General features: G+C 37.9%; 1 protein-coding gene across 3 annotated transcripts in view; it reads right to left on the bottom strand.

Moving 5' to 3' along the window:
• Positions 1–232: 232 nt before the first annotated feature.
• fam168a (family with sequence similarity 168 member A) overlaps positions 233–18,328 on the bottom strand; it is a 37,838-nt gene continuing 19,742 nt past the window's right edge. For all 3 annotated transcript variants that reach the window (XM_084718120.1, XM_084718123.1, XM_084718121.1), the window contains 6 exons: positions 17,812–17,903; positions 11,007–11,087; positions 5,066–5,211; positions 3,224–3,410; positions 583–709; positions 233–330 (listed from right to left, as the gene is read on the bottom strand). In XM_084718120.1, the coding sequence (XP_084574246.1) occupies positions 597–709; positions 3,224–3,410; positions 5,066–5,211; positions 11,007–11,087; positions 17,812–17,903 (619 nt within the window). In that variant the 3' untranslated portion in view covers positions 233–330; positions 583–596. The remainder of the gene's footprint in view (positions 331–582; positions 710–3,223; positions 3,411–5,065; positions 5,212–11,006; positions 11,088–17,811; positions 17,904–18,328) is intronic.

The raw sequence follows: 18,328 nt of genomic DNA, 5'->3' as shown, positions 1-18,328 counted from the left end.
GACTGACACCCGTGATTGGTAAGAGTCCTTCTGGAGTTCCAATGACAGACACAGCAAAAGAAAGTGAGAAAATAAAAAAAAAAAAAAATAACCATATAAAATAAGGTAATGACTGGTTGGCAAATGAACAAGAGAAGAAAATAAAAAATAAAAGCAGCTTTTGGAAAAAAAAAAAAAAGTTAGAGAATGTCGCATAATAACAATAACAATAATAGTAAAGTGGCTGTTGCACTTTAGTTTTGTTCTTGCAGACAGGTGCCGAGTTCCCGTGGTTACCAGTGGGAGCCCGTGTAAGATTTGAGCAGTTGCATACGATGGTGAACTCCAGATCTGGTGGGAAAGAAGAGCGGAGGTACACACTGGTGAGTGATTTAAGACCTCTGAGGCAAAAGAGGGAGAGAGAAATGTGAGGCGGCACAGTTTGTTCAAGTCGGAGAGACAACAGAGGAAACAGAAAAAAAAAGGGAATGAAAAGGAGGAGGTGGAGGGGGGGGGGACAGATGGAGGAGAGAAAATTAGGGTGGTAGAGGAACGTCTCAAAGAGGGGAGAAAAAACAGCAAGCGGGGGGGGCAGGCACTCACATGATGGGTGGGCTCTACCAGTGAGGCGGTACGTAGCTGTACCCAGGTGTCCCTTGGGGCCTGTAGGTTGGCACAGTAACTGGGTGTCCTCCAATCTGGGGGTGCTGGGGCGTTGTCAGCAGGGTCCCTACAGGAAGGTAATGACACCATTAATGAGCTTTAGTGTTTATGAATCCATCTGCCGAACAGCTAGGAAGGATTTTATTTGTCCTTTTTCTGTCATTAAGTTGCTGTAGTTGTGGTTATTTTATATGATGACTTATGTACAGGGGTAATAAAGCTTTTAAAAATAAAATTCAAGCATGTTTCAAGTGCTTTCAAGGTACCGAAACCAAAAACGTCAAGACTCTAAGACTTTATCATCACATCTAAATTGTTACTATAAATGAAATTGCAAATTCCTTTATACCCACAGCAATCAATGTATATTATCATACCAGCTGTTATTATTACCAGTGGTTCATTTTAATTTTGATTGTATGTTAGATAATGATTATTTAATTCTGGTTAATTTCCAGATTAAGAGATCAACAGAGGATTTATTTAACTATGAATGACACACATGATGACAGCACTGTTTCATTCAAAATATAATAAAAGGCTTTTGTTTTACATGAGTGATTGTGTAGAAGATCAGACCAGATCATTTCAAAAATCAAGTACTTTCAGGGAGTATATTCAAATTCAAGCATATTCCTAACTTTCAAAACACTGGTTAAAATGATTAAAATTAAACATTTTCTGAACTTCCAAGACTTCGTAAAGAACTCTGTATGTCAGCATGTTGACGAAAACAGGAAAACATTCTGCTACTGCAATGAGACTCATTCAAGCACTCCGGTGGATTTTTCCTCGTTTGTCGCATTTTAGCAGCTGTGACAATTTATCACAACTTAAAATAAAACACTTATCTACCTACCTTGTACATATATAGTAAAACTTGCCTGAGGGAAGCCGACTAAGTAAATAAACAAATGTGGGCAGACCTCAACATTAAGCCTGGGGCAAGAAAGGTGTCATGTTGGGTTAATAAGTGGGCAAGTGCTAAAAAAAATAAACAAACCATTTATCATTCACATTTTTTTTTTCATGCAAAAATGGCTAAAAGAATCTCTTTTTGTTTTCAGCCTCTCAAATCTGGAGAGTTTCTGCTTTTCACCATCTATTATATTCAGCTGAATATCTTTGGGTTTTTGACAGACAAGATGAGACACTTGAAGACATCACCTGTCACTTCTTTCTCACATTTATTAACAATGCAGCCTTCGATTTAACATGACAGTCTACTTAAGTCGTTATTTGATAACCACTAATAAACTATTTGTACAAGGGCAAGTAAAAACTGACTAAAAGTCTACACTAGTGCCACAACCCACAATAACTTTCATTTTCATTTTTCATTTATGCTACATGACTTGTGTTACTTGCTGTTCATCTTTATGTTTTAAACATATTTATTTTTTTACTTATTGTTTATTTGATAAGGACAGATACAGTACACACAGACTTAAACTTAAAACAGCTGTCCGATGCAAGTATCAGATATTGTATAGTGTTTATAGTGGATGCTAATTTTGTAACACCAATCCCCAAAGGTCTCCTATAAAAATAAGAAATTAGAAAAGTGAGGTAAAAAGAGGGTAAACAAAATACAGGAAGATATCATAAAGCTACAGAGTCCTGTAAGATGAAATAAAGCTTGCATTTAATAACAATATATTTAAAAATCAGGAGTAAATGTTAATGGCTGACTTAACCAGGATTTGGTGGTAGAGTTCAAGGACTTTGCTTCTTTCACAGTAAAATCTGTTTGAGCAAAAGATGTTTTACTATGTTCATTATTGTTATGCATCAAATTCACCAGGGCAAACTCCTCTTATGCGTAAACCTATTTAGGAGTAAACCTCTTTCTGTTTCTATTGATTAATCTTCTATTTTCTCAATTAACTGAATTTTGGTCAACAAACTGTCAACAACATGGTATAAACTGCCTATCATAAGTTATCAGAGCTGATAAAATGACAGCTGAAAATGTCTTCCTTTGTTCAAAACACAAACTTATTTACTTTAGCAAATGTTTTTTGCATTTTTTGCACAATAATTGCAATTACTCAATGATCAAAATAGTTGCCAGTTAATTTTCTGTAAATCAACAAATCAATTCATTGTCTACGCTCTAATTTACCATGCTGTTTTTATGATATACAGGCCTTTGACTTTGTCAAACACATAAAACCTATGAAATATGCAAGCCAAAACAAAAGGGAGCTCTCAACACAACACTTTCATCCACATTCAGCAAGCAAGATTAAAAAACATGTCTGTGCAGGTGCAAGAAACCAGAAAGAAATCTGCTGCTAAATGACGTAAAATCAGATTACAGTCAATAGAGAACAGTCAAGGTGCCAAGGCCAGCATGTTATGTCTGACAAAATGAAATAAACAAAAACTGTGTTTTCACCAAGCAGATCGGTTCAGGTTTAGAACAGTTGTGGATGGTACCGACAGAACCAGAACCACTCCATTCAGTTTTCATTTTTTCAGATGTAGGGTTTAGGCAGATGTATGTATAGGGTTCAAGGGTACTATACAGAAAGTGCTGGATGGAGAAGCAGCTTAGAGTCAGCGGTTCTGGTCCTACCTGCGCTCATGGCCATGGTTGTCCCAGCTACCATTCCCATGGCAGCCATGCCGTTGTTGCGAGGAGCAGGTACGGGGACGGGGGCAGGGTAGAGGGCTGTAGAGGGGATGCTGTTAGGCTGCACCACGGTGGTGTGATGGATCACATGTGGCTGAGCCGCATACACTGGCTGGGTATAGTACGCTCCCTGTCAGGATGAGCACAGGAGAGGGATGGTGAGTCTGAGGGTGTATGTGTATGATATATATAAACCTCAGGATGTTTGCTCTATTTAGTGGAACTCACAGAAGATGGTTTAAAGGAGCAATGTGGAACAAATTCATGACCAAAAATGAGCGCTGCACTCTAAATAGCAAATTGCAGCCATAGATGGTCAATTAAATAGGTTGAAATCCTATTTAATATGGTGGAAGCATATTGTTTCCCCCTCAAAGAAGCTCTGCAGACTGCAGGAGCGCAGGACAAGCACAACATTGTAAAGTGACAATAACAAGTGACGCCAAGTCCTCTACTCTAAGTTGGTCAGCTGTTTGTAACTGTCGGTTGTCTCTCAGTGTAAAGCTAAACCTGTTATCCTAAAAAATAAAAGCCCACTGCTGTGAAAAATACACACTCAACCAATTCTTAACATCTATGCCTTCTATAAGATTTTTAATGATTTCTCTCTCCTCAACAGACAGCAAGTCATTTGACAAACATTTGGCATTAATCTGAACTGTAATTAATGTGAAAGAGACAAACAATAACAAGTTAAGGGCCAGAACAGAAGTTTCAAAGGAGGACAACACGGCTGTAGCATTGTTGTCAGAGAAGCATATATTTCAGCATAGCATGTTTCCTTAATCCCTGATGACATATTGTGATATTTTTACTAGTGGTGGTCATCTTCCACTGCAAGAACAAGTAGACAGAAAACACTCGGCACATCAACCCGACTTTTTCCTATCTTTCTTCCTGCCTCTGCACTTTTCTTTTCAAACATCCATTTAACCATTGGAAGATACAGCATCAAATTACAGAACAAAATGATAGCTCTGTTGCTAACTTGTCATGTGTAACTGCATCTTATAAAAGAAGCCACTGCTTTTCAATCTGCTGTCAATATAATTGTTCAATCAGTCAAGGCTTTCGTGCAGAAAACAAGAACGTGTTAAATTGACTTTTAGGTACCAATTCTGTTTGTTTTCAAGTTTAAGTTTCTGGATTTCCATGAGACTGTTAGCCAAATTTATATTCTTGATTAAACCACAGTTCATGTTTAATGGTGTTTCTCCAGAACACAAAAGTGATTTTTTTTAAACTAACTGATTCCTGAAAATGATCTTTTCCGCCATCTCATCCACACACTGAAGAAAGAAAAAGGTCTGAATCAAAGATACATCCCATCCCCGCAGTCAGAGGAGATGAAATGTTGATAGAAGACAATTTCTGCAAAGACAAAACATGATTTCTTTCCCTTACTTATTTAAGCAGTTCACCCCAAAATCCAAAATACATATTTTTCCTCTGGCCTGTAATGCTATTTATCGGAACTACAAGGTTTTTGTGTGAGTTGGAGAGTTTTGGAGATCAGCCGTAGAGATTTCTGCCATTACGGCACTCAGTGTGTGGTGCTTCAAATGCCAACAGTTGAAAAACTCAACACCCGAGCCTCTTTCCGGAAATCATGAAACAGTTACTCAAGACAGTCTACAGACCTTGTTGTGGGCAGTTGCATGTAGGAACTACTTTGTTGAAAGAAGTCAGTTCCTCTTTTCTCAACTGTTTTTTTGTTTTGAGTACCACGTTCCCAGTGTGTGTCTCTGAGGTGTTAGTGTGTCAGTTTTCATTAAGTATTCTTACCTGTGCGTATATGTTCTGCTGAGGGTAGGCACTGCGGATGGGGTACATCGCTGTTGGGTATGGGGTGGGGGTCGGGGTATAGGGAGGGGGCGCTCCATTTGACTGAGTGGGGGGCACTTTGTATGGGGTGCCTGCTGAAGTATATCCTAAAAACAGGATAAAAAGAGGGGAGAGAGGAAGGAGAATTTAGAAACACATAACATTAATACACTTTATTATTAATTCATTGAAGAGCTTTGGTTCTGTAAAACTGCAAAATTACACAAAGCTGATAAGAGGTTGTTGTTGTCGAATTACTTACACATTAGCTTATTTACATGTTGCATGGTTTATGATTTTTCAAAAATATCCAACATTTCACAGTTTCAGTATGAAAGAAAATTAGCTGCTGGTTATTTGAATAATCAATTAATTGTTTCAATCATTTTTCAATCAAAAATGTCAAACTTTTCTTTTTCCAGTATCTTAAAACATGAGGATTTGCTCCTTTTCTTTGTGATTAATGATTATGATTGTAAATGAAGAGTGTTTGGGTTTTGGACTGTTGCTTGGACAGAAGAAGTAATTTGAAGACGTCGCTTTAGGCTTTAGGAAATTGTAATGAGCATTTTTCACAATTTTCTTTTACAATTTTATAAATTTCTACATACTAAATGATTATCCTTGATATTAATTGGCAGATTAATGAAAATAACTTCGTTATACCCCCATTTCCATATGCTCCTCCTTGTCTTACATTACAGATGAAGGCTTGGACTAAACATGACAATTAACGAGGTTTTTATTTGTTTTCTGATTTATTATGGAGCAAATGTTAATCTGTTCACAGAGACAGTAATTGGGTAGTGCATTAATAATGGAAATAATCATTATTTGCAGTCCTACTGAATTTTCATTTTATTTTTTGCATTTCCTACAAAATCCACCAGATGGGGGACTGGTGCCGTCTCTTCATGGATCTCCAGTCACAACACAATGCATCCAAGGGTTTATGAGTCTTACAAAGCCACATTTAGCTTACCATGATGTCTCATCCTGATCTTTGAATGATTGCATTTCTGAATTGTTAACCGTTACAGAAAGTAGTTGAGTATATGAAGGATATTCACCCTTTTAAAAGGACCACATACAGCCAAGCCACCTACCAACCTCAGTGGCACAGAAAGAAACCTTTCAAACATGAATGAAGTCTAGTCATCCTTTAACTCTACATCAGACAGTTGCAAGGCATGAGATCTACAGCAAGACAGTGAAGGCATCTGGTTCAGACCCCTGCATTACTGTCTGCTCTTCACTGGGCTCTGCTCTGTGGGGTGCAGTAACTCTGAACGGCCACTCGGAGGAGCCTGAAGGTCAAACATGCTACTAGCTAGTTGCTGCTGCGGAGCTTATGAAAGCGCCTCTCTCTCTCTCTCACACACAAGGACAAGGGAACAAAGAGATGCTGGAGCTGCTATGTGTGTGTCTAAAAGTGTGTGTGCGCATACTCTCACACACATTCTTTGCTCCAACATGGATGCAGGGCATTAGAGGACAATGGTGTGTGACAATCACACAAAAGCCCTGCTGATAGAAAACTGTTTGTCTATTCAATGGTCTTCTTGAGAAATAATGACATTGACCAAGACATGTTTTTAATCAGACCACAGCTGGCTGGTCTGGAGGTTGATGTTTGTCTAGGACGCAAAATCTAAAGGCGGTTAATTTCGCCAAGCATTAAGCATTGCAGAGTGCAAAGAAAGAAATCTGCAGTCAAACAGAAAAGATTTCAACAGCAGCCTCAATCATTAGGTTCAAGTCTTTTGTTGGAACAAAGCTGGGTGAGGTTTGCCAAAGCGTACCTGATATTTTGTTAGACTTCCAAAAGATAAAACCAAACTGGGGGAGGGGAGGAGGGGAGAGGGGCTTCAAAAGCAGCACAGATGAATTCTACAAACCCATCGTGCCTTGGTGAGATACTTAAAATTCAGTGGAACAGGAGAAAAGCAAGTAGCTTTCTGCCTCGCATGTTCAGAATATATTGTCTTTCATTCATTCATAGTAATTAATTCCTTACAAATATTTTTTATTGAGGTGCTTTTGAAGTGAACCATTTTTTCAATCAATGTTGAGACATTTACTATAATAATAAACCATTTCTTAAAAAGGTTTTTATTGTCCTTTTCATTTTGGTTACCAGTTAATGATCAGGTTCCTCTGTCTGGAATAACCTAAACATCATTTTTATAGTCAAGAACTCCACAGCATGTGTTCATCATCCTGTCCTTACTTATGTATAAATTGGAAAGTAATATTACCGCTCAATTTTCCATACTGTTTTTATTTCTTTTAGTTATTTTGTTTTTCTTTTTTTGGTCATGTTATGGCCTTTTGTCTCAAACACTTTGTCCTAATATGAAAAATTTAAGATTTTTCTTTGGACATTTTCATTTTATGAACATGAAATAAATAATATAGAGGGTATTAATCATTAGCATCAGTACAGTGCCAAAAAGAGCAAATAAGTAATAAAAACAAATGAAAGAGTAAATATTGTGAATATAAAGTTAGTACATATATTAACAATGAGGTTTATCAGCTGACACTACTGTGTTTGACCTTAAACAAACATCTTCCTTTCTCTCTCTCTCGCTCTCTCTCTCTCTCTCTCTATATATATATATTTTTTTTTATATTTATAATTTATATTTTTTCACACATTATAATGTTTTATGGCAACTAATCAACAAATCTGCTGATAAAACATGACTTTCTACAACTATAAAATACACCAGGGGTTCTCTGAAATAACATTATCTTATGACAGTGCCTCCCCTTTTGCAATGTGTCTTTAAAAACCCACTGACAATATTAGGGCAAATGTACAAAACAAACAGAAACCCTTCCCAATACATTTCTTTACTTTGATTAATGCAATAATTACATTTTAAATAATATATCATTTCTATATTATAATAATACACATAATATAATAATGATTTTATTAAAAGCTATGACAAAGATCTTTTCTATTTTACTATTATTTATCATTTTACTTACTAGCTTTATAGAAATAGCTGATCTTCTCTCTGATGGTCTCATTTTCTTATGCAGATCGTATACAGGCATCAGTAATAAACTGAGACTGTTTGATAATCTGTTAAAGTGTCCTTCTAGTGGCTTTAAAAAAAATGTCTTTAGCATTTTCCCCCATCTTATTTGCTGAAGTCCGACTCTGAAATGTTAAATCTTTTGATCATTTCAGGTGTATTTCCATGATTTTCAGATTCACAATGTGCAATATTTTGTTGTTTTGTGCTTTTAAATCTTAAATTTTCATACCTTTACCAAGTAGATTTGTATAAAGAAATGACTGTATAGTCAAAGATCAGTTGAAGGGCAGCAGTGTATGATTAAGGGGTGAAATCAAACTGTGTCATTATGTTTCTGGATTAATATCTCCGAATAACTGCATTCATGTCAAAAGACAACAAGAAAGAGTGAGATCGTACTGGACTCTGTGTTTCTAGGCTGAAAAGTTCAAAAGCCCGTCACATTAAACTATCTGTATCTATACAGACACACCATAACTGGAGAGCAGTGAGACAACTGTTACTCCCATCTGCTCCGGGGAGCAGACACCGAACCCCAGCAGAGTACGTATCTGCTACTATAAGGCCACTGGCAGCTGTTACTGGCCAGCTTCCCATTCCTGCACCATCACTGCCCTTTGGGCTGGGATCACCACTTACTGCTCTCACATTATTACAACCTGTGCGGAGCCTTAAACGACCTTCTAAATGCTCAGATTATACTGCGATGGCACATGTTGAAGCAGGCCTGACTGTGGTTTTACATCAAGTTCCTAAGCAACAATTGGCTCACAACAACTAACTCAAGACAATTATTAAAAATATGGGGAAACAATATTTGTTGCAGGTTACATGTGCATAATCAACACTGTAATAAATCATCTGACATGAAATTAAAATTCCATCAGTGTGTAATTTATTCAGCACATTAAGTGGTATCCCAGCCTCAACCTAAACACTGACTAACTTTCATTTCACACCAACACATTACTCAACTGCTCCCCAGAGTGTGAACTCAGCGACTACAATGATTACTCAAGAGCAAGATTAACACGTTTTTGAAAGTTATTCAAGATAAACTGGTGGCACATTCTTCAGAATATTCAGTTATTTTAAAAAACCTCTGACGTAGCACCTTCACAACTAACAAACTAGGAATACTCGTCATCTTAGGCCTCAATTCCCAATTTAGGATTTCTTACTACGGTCCTTGAATCTGAAACTTAATTCCAGCTAATGCTGTTATGTTTTCCCCAGAGTTTATGAAAAACACTGTAAGAATTTCCTCATTGTCAACAGCTGGCATATTTTATAATTAATTTGCATCTGTAACAGTATTGTGAGGTCAGGTTTGCACAGATGACGGCTGCATTATTGTTGTCTGTAGCAGTCTGGCTCATGAAGTGTGATTTCTTCTCAAAGGGAGCCACACAATAATGCTCTTGGCTTTTTGGCTCTGCCTGCACATTTGTTTTTACTGTAGGATTCTTTCCTTATGTTTCAAGCTCTTAACCTTTTTAGTTTCTGGTTGGAACAAAACTTGTCATGGTAGTTTTGCACATCTTCATACAAATACACTACCTCATTGCATAAATTAATTACATTTAAATAAAAAAAAACAACAACTTCAACTTATTTTTTAAATAAATATAGCAAATATTTCACATTTTACTATGTTTGTAGTGTATTATAGATGATCTCTCATATGTGTATGTATAGATATTGTATTTATTTATTCTATCTATTCATCTTATCATCTAGAGGGTCTGCTAAGAGTTTTTGCATTATTTCTATTAAGCTATTTTAAAAGACTAATGTGATATTGATCCAAAAATGAGTACTGCAGTCCAAATAGCAAGCTGGAGACACAGACGGTATATTAAATAGGTTGAAATCCTATCTAATACACAGTCTATAGTTGAAGTGTTTCCCCCTCCCTCCTCCCCCCACGAGGAAGCTCAGGCAGGCTGCAGGAGCACAGGATGAATACAACACTAATTTCACAATAAAAAGCAAAGATGAGTCCTCCACTCCAAGTGGATCAAATGTTTATATTTGTCAGTTGTCTGTCAATGTAAAGCTAACCCCTTATCTAAAAATCCCTTCATTGCTCTGAAAATACACACTCTGGAGTTGGACTTCAGTGACTGTCTGTCCTGAATCCATTAATATTTTGCTCAATTTAACAGTTATGAACATCAGCTCCTTCTACAAGATAATTAATCATTTCTTATGACTCATTAACAGACGGCAACAATTTGGCATTAACATGAAAAGGGCCAACTAAAACAGACATATTGTGGCAATTTTATGATAACTTACAGTCAATATATTACAAATATGTCCTTTAATTTTTTGTTACTTGTGATATTTTTCTGCTGATATATATGTTCTCTCTTTCTTATTTCTGTGTATATTATTGTGTGTCTAGTGTGCAATGTCTGGATAACCTCCTGCGAGACAACTTTCCACTTTGGGATGAATAAGGTGAGTACATCTATCCATCTGTTTCCGCTTTCTCTATTTTGTATTGTGCACATAAACAAACAGGCAACAGTATCATATCGACTCAACAAAGGGCAGGCAGAATAAAACACATATCCTTGCAATTTGCTAATTAAACACGCGATAATGATGTAAAACCATCTGTGTATAAGGGACTTCTGTGTGACATCCTCTACATAAAACTTCAATTGATCCTCCACACTCTCTACCATCTATGTGCTGTGCTTTTTTTCCTTGAAAAATGACAAACATCTGACTAATTTACTCCAAAACAGTTGGGGTGAACTGACAGCAATTACTCCCAAGATATTACCTTGTTAAATTTAAACAAAGTCATCAAATGGTGTGTGTGTGTTGGGGCTCACCTGGTGGATACCCAGGACTGCCTGTTTGATAGAGGTTGGGTGTGTAGGTGGGAGCCGTGGCAGGATACCCTCCTGGATAGCCTGCAGGACATCAGAGAAAATATCAGAAACCAGAACTTAATGAACACAGAGGGCTGTGCACACGCACACGCACACACACACACACACACACACACACACACACACACACAGGTAGGGCAGTATTTGGTTTGGAGCAGGATGTGCACAGATGGCGCTCATTAAAAAAATGTCTGCACCAATAACACGGTCGGCTGAATGCGTCTTACATACAGACGAGACACACCTGCTAATATGGTGTGGGAGGAGATAAATTCAGCAACATTAGCAAATGCAGGCAGACACGTGCGAGGAGGTGCACGCGCACACACTCCTGTGCGTCATCAATTACACATCAAACAAACGGAGCACATTTCGACCCCAGAAAAAGCTTTCGCTGATAAAAAAAGGTGCGAGTTCGACAGAGCGAGACAAAGGGGGAGGCAGAGAGGAGAAAAAGAGGAGAGTTAAGAGACAGTACCGAGGTGAGAGACATGCTGCTCCTCTCTGCTTGCTATTATTGGCAGTCGATCTCTCACAGACAGATCTGTTCTGTAAGCTTTGCACCTTTGCTATATCGAGCTTCAACTGCTGTCTGCTGCTGCAGGTTGAGCCACAGTCAAGATGGAACAGGTCTCATAAATATCTGGATCAGTCTACGCTGCAGCACAGTCTGACGGTTGTCATGGTTCATCTGCACTCAGTTCAGTTTATTAATTTCTTTTCAATATAACTCTTTTTTATGATTTTGAACGAGTTGTGTACATGACAGGTTAACATATCAGAAGAGATATTTTATTAATGACACCACTAACAAAAATAGATATAAGATGGGTACAGAATAAAGGAGAGACCCATAAAAGAGAAATGCAGCACATAATCAAAAAACAAAAAAAAAAAAAAAAAAAAACAAGAAGCGGACAAGGCATGACAAAACCGCAGTCATATTTCAGTGTTTTTAAACACTAACACAAGTCTAAAAATTTTCCCTTGGTATGATTTCTATTGGAACCAGACTGACGTATTGGTTGAGTGGGATATAGTGGTGAGATATTGGCCATCAGGCTGAACAGTACTGACGTTTATTTAGTATTTAGATTTACTTTCTGTGTGTTTGTGTGCCTTTTTACAATATTAAATCATTTCCACATGTTAAAAAAACGTGCTATTTTTTAATAAAGTATTTAAGAAAACTGCCTTCCCTGTACCTTGGCATAACAACACTGGTGCACAATCCACATAAAGAAGGTCTATTTTTCATCCCAGCATGAAATCTGTGAATTTTCCACAGTTGGTAACGGCATCAGTCTCAAAAATACCATACTGGTCGAGCTCTAGTTTCTATCAGTCATCCAGGTCAGCAAAGATTCATGTGAGTAATTTTTTGTCACATAATTGACCCATTCTTTCAGTTCTAGGGGTTTAGCTGGTTTCCGATAGCTGAGTATTGTTCTAGCAGCGGTAACAACCCTGGCAATAACAACCAAACTCATTCTTGGAAACCAGTATATATACCATATATTTTTTTATTAGATTACAAAGACAGTTTTGATTATTAAATAAATGTTGTTGTTTTTTGACAACATGCTAAACATTAAAGGTATCAAGTAACAAAACAGTTAAAATTTAAATAAAAACCTGTTATGGCTTTTTTCAACACAACAAAAAAGTCCTGAAAATAACGCATTGCATTTACATTTTCAATTCAGTACAAAACAAACAGTATCATTACTGTTGAACCTATTAACTATTGATTTAATGATTAGCCAACAAACAGGATATTAGCTGATGACGATTTCAATAATTGATAAATGTCATAAGTGAGTGAGAGCCACTGCTCAGTGACACAGTACACACCCACTGAGCCGGAGGACAAGTGGGAGGAATGTAGTTCGTAGAACCAGAATATTTTCACATCTAATGCAGTGAATTAAGGATTTCTTTTAACCAAACCAGTTGGTGATGGAAGAATGGAAAGACTAACCAAGACGGTTTGGATGAGCTTCACTGTGTTTTTCTGTCAAGTCTAAATGAAGTGTTTTATGATGAGCTAACAAGCTTGTCTTAGTTTGGTAAAAGAGACAAACTTGAATTCGGAAGGTGTACGGTTGTACTTTTCTGTTCATGATGGAAATATGTGTAAGAAAATTCCCTTCTTGACAATTGAGTTTATTTTAATTATTATTAACAATAAATAAGTATTATTATTTATTCATAGACTATTCAATCAGGTAGATGGTTTGATCATGACACTAATCACCTGCAGCCCTACACAGAGTATATTAGGCTTGAAAATGAGACAGCTGAGTCTAACGTGGAGTCTGAGTAGTTTCTCAGTTGGAAAAATAACAGAAGTCTCATCTCAGCTCAACAGCTGCAGCACTGCATGGGTCAGAGGATTTTGAACAAAATGTCTGGCAACGTGTTCCATTCATCATATGCACTGATCCAAAGCCTTGCATTAAGTGATACAACAACACACCAGATGCCGTTACATCCCTATAAAACAAACTGAACTATTAGGATTAACAAGGTGTTTTAGTTTGACTGAAATGAGCTCTAGTGAGGGATGATTCTGACTGCTGCTCCTTATAAATACAAATATTCATACATGCTTATTGCCAAACAGAAAATAAAATGTCAGCAGTTAACTGCATAAATGAAATATCAGAGTACATATGCATCCTAAACCTCACAAATTTTCATTGTCCACTTATTTATATACTTCAGATGAAGCTAAGCAGTATCTTTATTTAAAAGGCCACACCCTCACGTGCCAGTTGCAGAGTTTTGGAGATACCGACCTTCGTCTGCTGCCTTCTCTGGAATATCGTGGAACTAGAGGGCACTCGGCTTGTGGTGCTCAAAGCTCAGAAAAATACATCTGAAGAAAAGCAATGTCTCTCGATCATGACCTGGTTATTTAAGGTAATTCAAAGCCCTTATTGTGAGCAGCTCCACGTAGGAACTATATCCTCTACAGTATGAAGAAAGTAGTTCCTACAGGAAACAGCTTGCAACATCTCTATGGCTGACATCTCCAAAACTTGGCAACTAACAGCAACACACAAATGCGCAAAAAAAATATTTATATATTATATCCTTTTAAATGGCTTATCTGTTAACATCCAGCGGTATTTTTTCATAGTTACTTCATAAGCTGACCTAAGTAAAAATGAACAAATCTGAACCTGATCTAGAGAGTTCCCAGATTGGTGAGTGTTTACTCAGAGTGAAAGCTCACTATGTGTAACATTTACTGCCAACTTGGAAATAATCCACTGGAATCAGTGTGCTGTTGTATGTAGTTCTATTGTATTCTCACTTAGTTGGCCTACAGATCCATGAAAGTGTAGATGTGGAATGAATATCTGGGCACAGAGAGCCTATAACTCAAAGTGATGCAGTTTACAAATCCACCGAATAATTTTAAAACCTGAAGCCGCTCCAAATAAAGACTAACTCAAAGTCTGAAATATATGAACAAACTTGGTAAAAACAGCCCATTTCTGAAGGTGCTTCTGCTAATCAAACTGTGACCTAAATTGAAACTACAACCAACAATGTTAAAGCTATAGCCCCTCTCTGTTACATTATTCCTAGCGATGTTTGTGGGTCACAGTGAGCGTAGTAAAGACACATCAGGGCTCATTTTCCTATATTCAGAAGAAGTCATTTACTATCAGTCAGATTTACACATATGAAAATCAACTTTCGTGGAAGATTTTATCATTTAAATGTGTCTGTGCTGAATGTTTTTGCATCAATAGACACACGCAGCATGGACTGCTTACCAACTGGCATTCATGAGGGGAATGAATTAAATCTCTGCCAGGCAATAATCCCTGAAAAACATGCTGCTCCTCACACTTTGTCACATGTAGTGTGTCTTCTTCTACTTTACATGCAAATGCACAAAAGCACGTTAACTTTGAGCCACGCCAGCAGCACTCTCATTTTACTGTGTCAAAATTCCTTTTTAAATAAATGTGCAAACTCGGCCTTGAATACATACTAAACTTCAATCATTCCTGTAATCACCTTTGACCCGCACTTCAAACTCTGCACTTATTCTAGAAAAGAAAAAAAAAACTTCAGCATAGTCAAAAAGATAAAGAAAAGGGAACTGAGTAGGAAAATATTAACAAAAGCACAGCTTAGCTGGTAAAATGACATCAGGGAGCAGTGAAATTATCCCAGCTTTCATGCTTCTGCATCAGGTTGGAAAGATGCCACAAAAGACAAAAGTCTTGTCTTTTAGTACAAATCTAACCAGCTGATTTGGTGCTATGCAGAATGCACAAAAACAAGAGTTTCTGCTTTTCTGGCTTTGTCTCAATTAGATGTCTGGCCACAATGTTTAACTTTATGTTACTGACTGTACTGTACTTTGTCCAAGATCATGTGCTTACTGCCTGCTGGCTGGTTTGTAAAAGAAGCCCTTTCAGACTGTGTTCTTTCATTTTCTTGGTGCATCTCTACCTGTTCTTCACTTGTGCTCCTATTTCATTAAAAGCTCCCAGATGTAAACAATTACATCTTTAGGTCACAGTTGAGGCTCACGCTGCTGCTCTGCGCACACCATCGACTCTGCTTCCTCTTCAGCGTGAGATTGATGTTCTCACCCCGGTCAAGAAAAGCCGTCCCTTTGTGACTATTATCTAACACCTTCTATCTCGCACACTTGTACTGGAAATGCCAGAAAGGTTAACGTCTTCTACACAACATTCACTAGTTTGTAGTTTACCACTTTTCTATTTTACACAGCCTCTCTGGAAACTAAATTATTGCATACAGGGTCATGTTTCTAGGGCATTAAATGTTTTTATTGCAGAATTCAAGAATTTTGTGACCCATTTCTGTAAACGGTCTTCTTTATTGCAGCAACCATAGAGATTCATCCAAAACACTGGATAATAGTAGTTTTTGATATGCTGCCCTCTTCCTTAATTTTTATTCAGTTCCTTAGTATGAGACTGCCATTTAAGCAATGTGATTTGAATGCAGATGTAATTCATCAATAGTGATTTGATACAGGCTATTTATGATGTGTGCAGACAATTTATAGAATTGGTTGGTACATTTCATACCTTTTTTTTCAAGCAATTATTGATATATATTTTTCTACAAGTCCACTTGAGGTTTTGTAATAGTAGTTGTTATGATATGAGTAACTTATTGTAATTTGTTGGCACTTGTTTTCTGATGAAACTGGTGTGGATATTTGGCTCCTCCCTACAGCTACAGCCTGTGTTAAATCCATGCGTGACTGGGGGAGGTGATTTTAGAGGATGTGAGTCTCCAGTTTGTTTGATTCTAATGAAGACGCATTGTGCGACGAAACATTAGTCTCTTTATAATAAAAAGTTTTGTTGCCTCACCGGTTGAACCCATTGGGCAGTGCACATCTGATCTGTCCTCCACACGCCCTCATGTCACCACCAGCAGTGTTTCAGACGCGTTTCAGCAGTGGAGTTATTTGCCTGCTTGATTATGCTGACTTGCTCAGATTTCGCTGATTTGATCCTCTTTGCTTGCTTTTTGTGCTTCGACCATCGATTTCCTTTCTGCCTGTCTTCATAATAGCGAGTCTGCACAGGGTCTTTTATTTTGAAAACTGACCGGATTCATCACTTCTGTGATGTGCCAAGGTGCTGCTGGTGAAATCACATGTGTTGTGTAGAAAGGCAGCGATCAGGTCCGGCTGACGTGGCGCAGTTGTAACTCGCATCTGTGCGTGGTGGATGCAAGCCGTCAGTCCACGTGCTCTAGTGCTTTCGTATCAATCTTCCAATCTTTGCTGTGTCGAGAGTATCTTGCCCTTGAGAGCACTGGACAGACCTACAGTCCTAGTGAGTTGGCTGAAGTGCATTTAACCTCCTCCTTCCACAACCAAGATGGAAATGCCTTGTTCAAATGCCCATTGAGGTCATTTCTCTCTGTCAAATGTATTCTATGTGAGTGACTGTGGAAAAATGTGGACGTAGCCTGATTTCAAACACAATACCAACACAGTATATATGTCAAATGCTAAACCTGATGAGAACATGAATTTAGTAACCTATTTTGTAAGAACAATGATGGAGGTATTGCAGAGTGTGATGGAAAAGACACGCACGTCCCCGAAGCCCAATGGGTTGGATGCTGGATCACAAAATACGAAAACATAAAAAGAAAAGATCTGCACACCAAAAGAGCTCACGTTTGAAAAATTTATTGGCACGACATTTCGAGCTACCGGTTCTTCCTCAGACTGCTACAGTGTGACAGTGCATCACTATGCATCTATTCTTCTGGTAGAGTTTATGACATTCTCATTGGTTTCTTAAGATACATTGTGAAGTTTAGGTTGGATTTACCATTTGGTGCCAGTTATTAACGCTGCAAAAAATTCTCACTGTGATCAACACAGTGGCAACCGAGTGGAGCTGAGATGGAGCTGGGTGCATGAGAGACATGTCAATCAAAGCTAAAACCCTAACACGGTTTTAACCTTGATATTTTCCAACCAGAACAACAATTTTCTAAACTGTGAGAAAGTGAAATCAGGTATAGTAACTCAACCCATTTTGACAAAGAGGGTTTCATCACTGAACAATTTTCATTCTAATAGAACTTCTGGGAGAATCAAGAAGCTATTAGCAGAGCTGCCTGACTCAGCACTGTTGTCTGTCACTTGCAGCCATCCTTTAAAAGATAATTATGGAGGTATTAAGAAGATAAATATGTATATGCGTGTTAGTCTTACCTGTGAAGGCCATGTTCTTCGGGTTTCCATACGGGGTGCCGGGCTGAACAGGGCTGTAGACTGGATTCATAGCTGAAGATAACCTGTTCTTACTGAGAATGAGAGAAACAGAAAGTGTGGCAGAGAGGGGGGGATGAGAGAAGACAGAAGGAAAATGGAGGGGAGAGAGACGTAAGCCGTGTAAATTGGAAAGAAAATTGTTACGATTATCAAGCATACGCACACCCTCATCACGCACATTAATCCCAAACTCAGGTTCTTAAGGCGACATATCCAGCTGAAGCATTCTGCCAGCATGCAACAAAAAAAATCAAGCCCTGTGAATCCTCACCCTCAAGTACCCTCATAAGCATGTATTTAAAAAAACACACTGTTGGAATAAAAAATGCACATGTATTGACAGGAAAGCACAAGGACGCATGGATCCACTGGAAAAAAAAATGGATTGGTTTCCTGTGTGGCAATAAATACACCTAGCCGAATGTTGCACATTATTTTCTGCACCAATAAAAGCAGG

This window comes from Lutjanus erythropterus, chromosome 4 (genome assembly GCF_056507025.1).
Source record: "Lutjanus erythropterus isolate fLutEry1 chromosome 4, fLutEry1.hap2, whole genome shotgun sequence".
In the NCBI taxonomy this organism is placed as follows: domain Eukaryota; kingdom Metazoa; phylum Chordata; class Actinopteri; order Lutjaniformes; family Lutjanidae; genus Lutjanus; species Lutjanus erythropterus.
The sequence above is the reverse complement of the archived record's forward strand: the minus strand, read 5'-3'. Positions and strand labels throughout refer to the sequence as shown.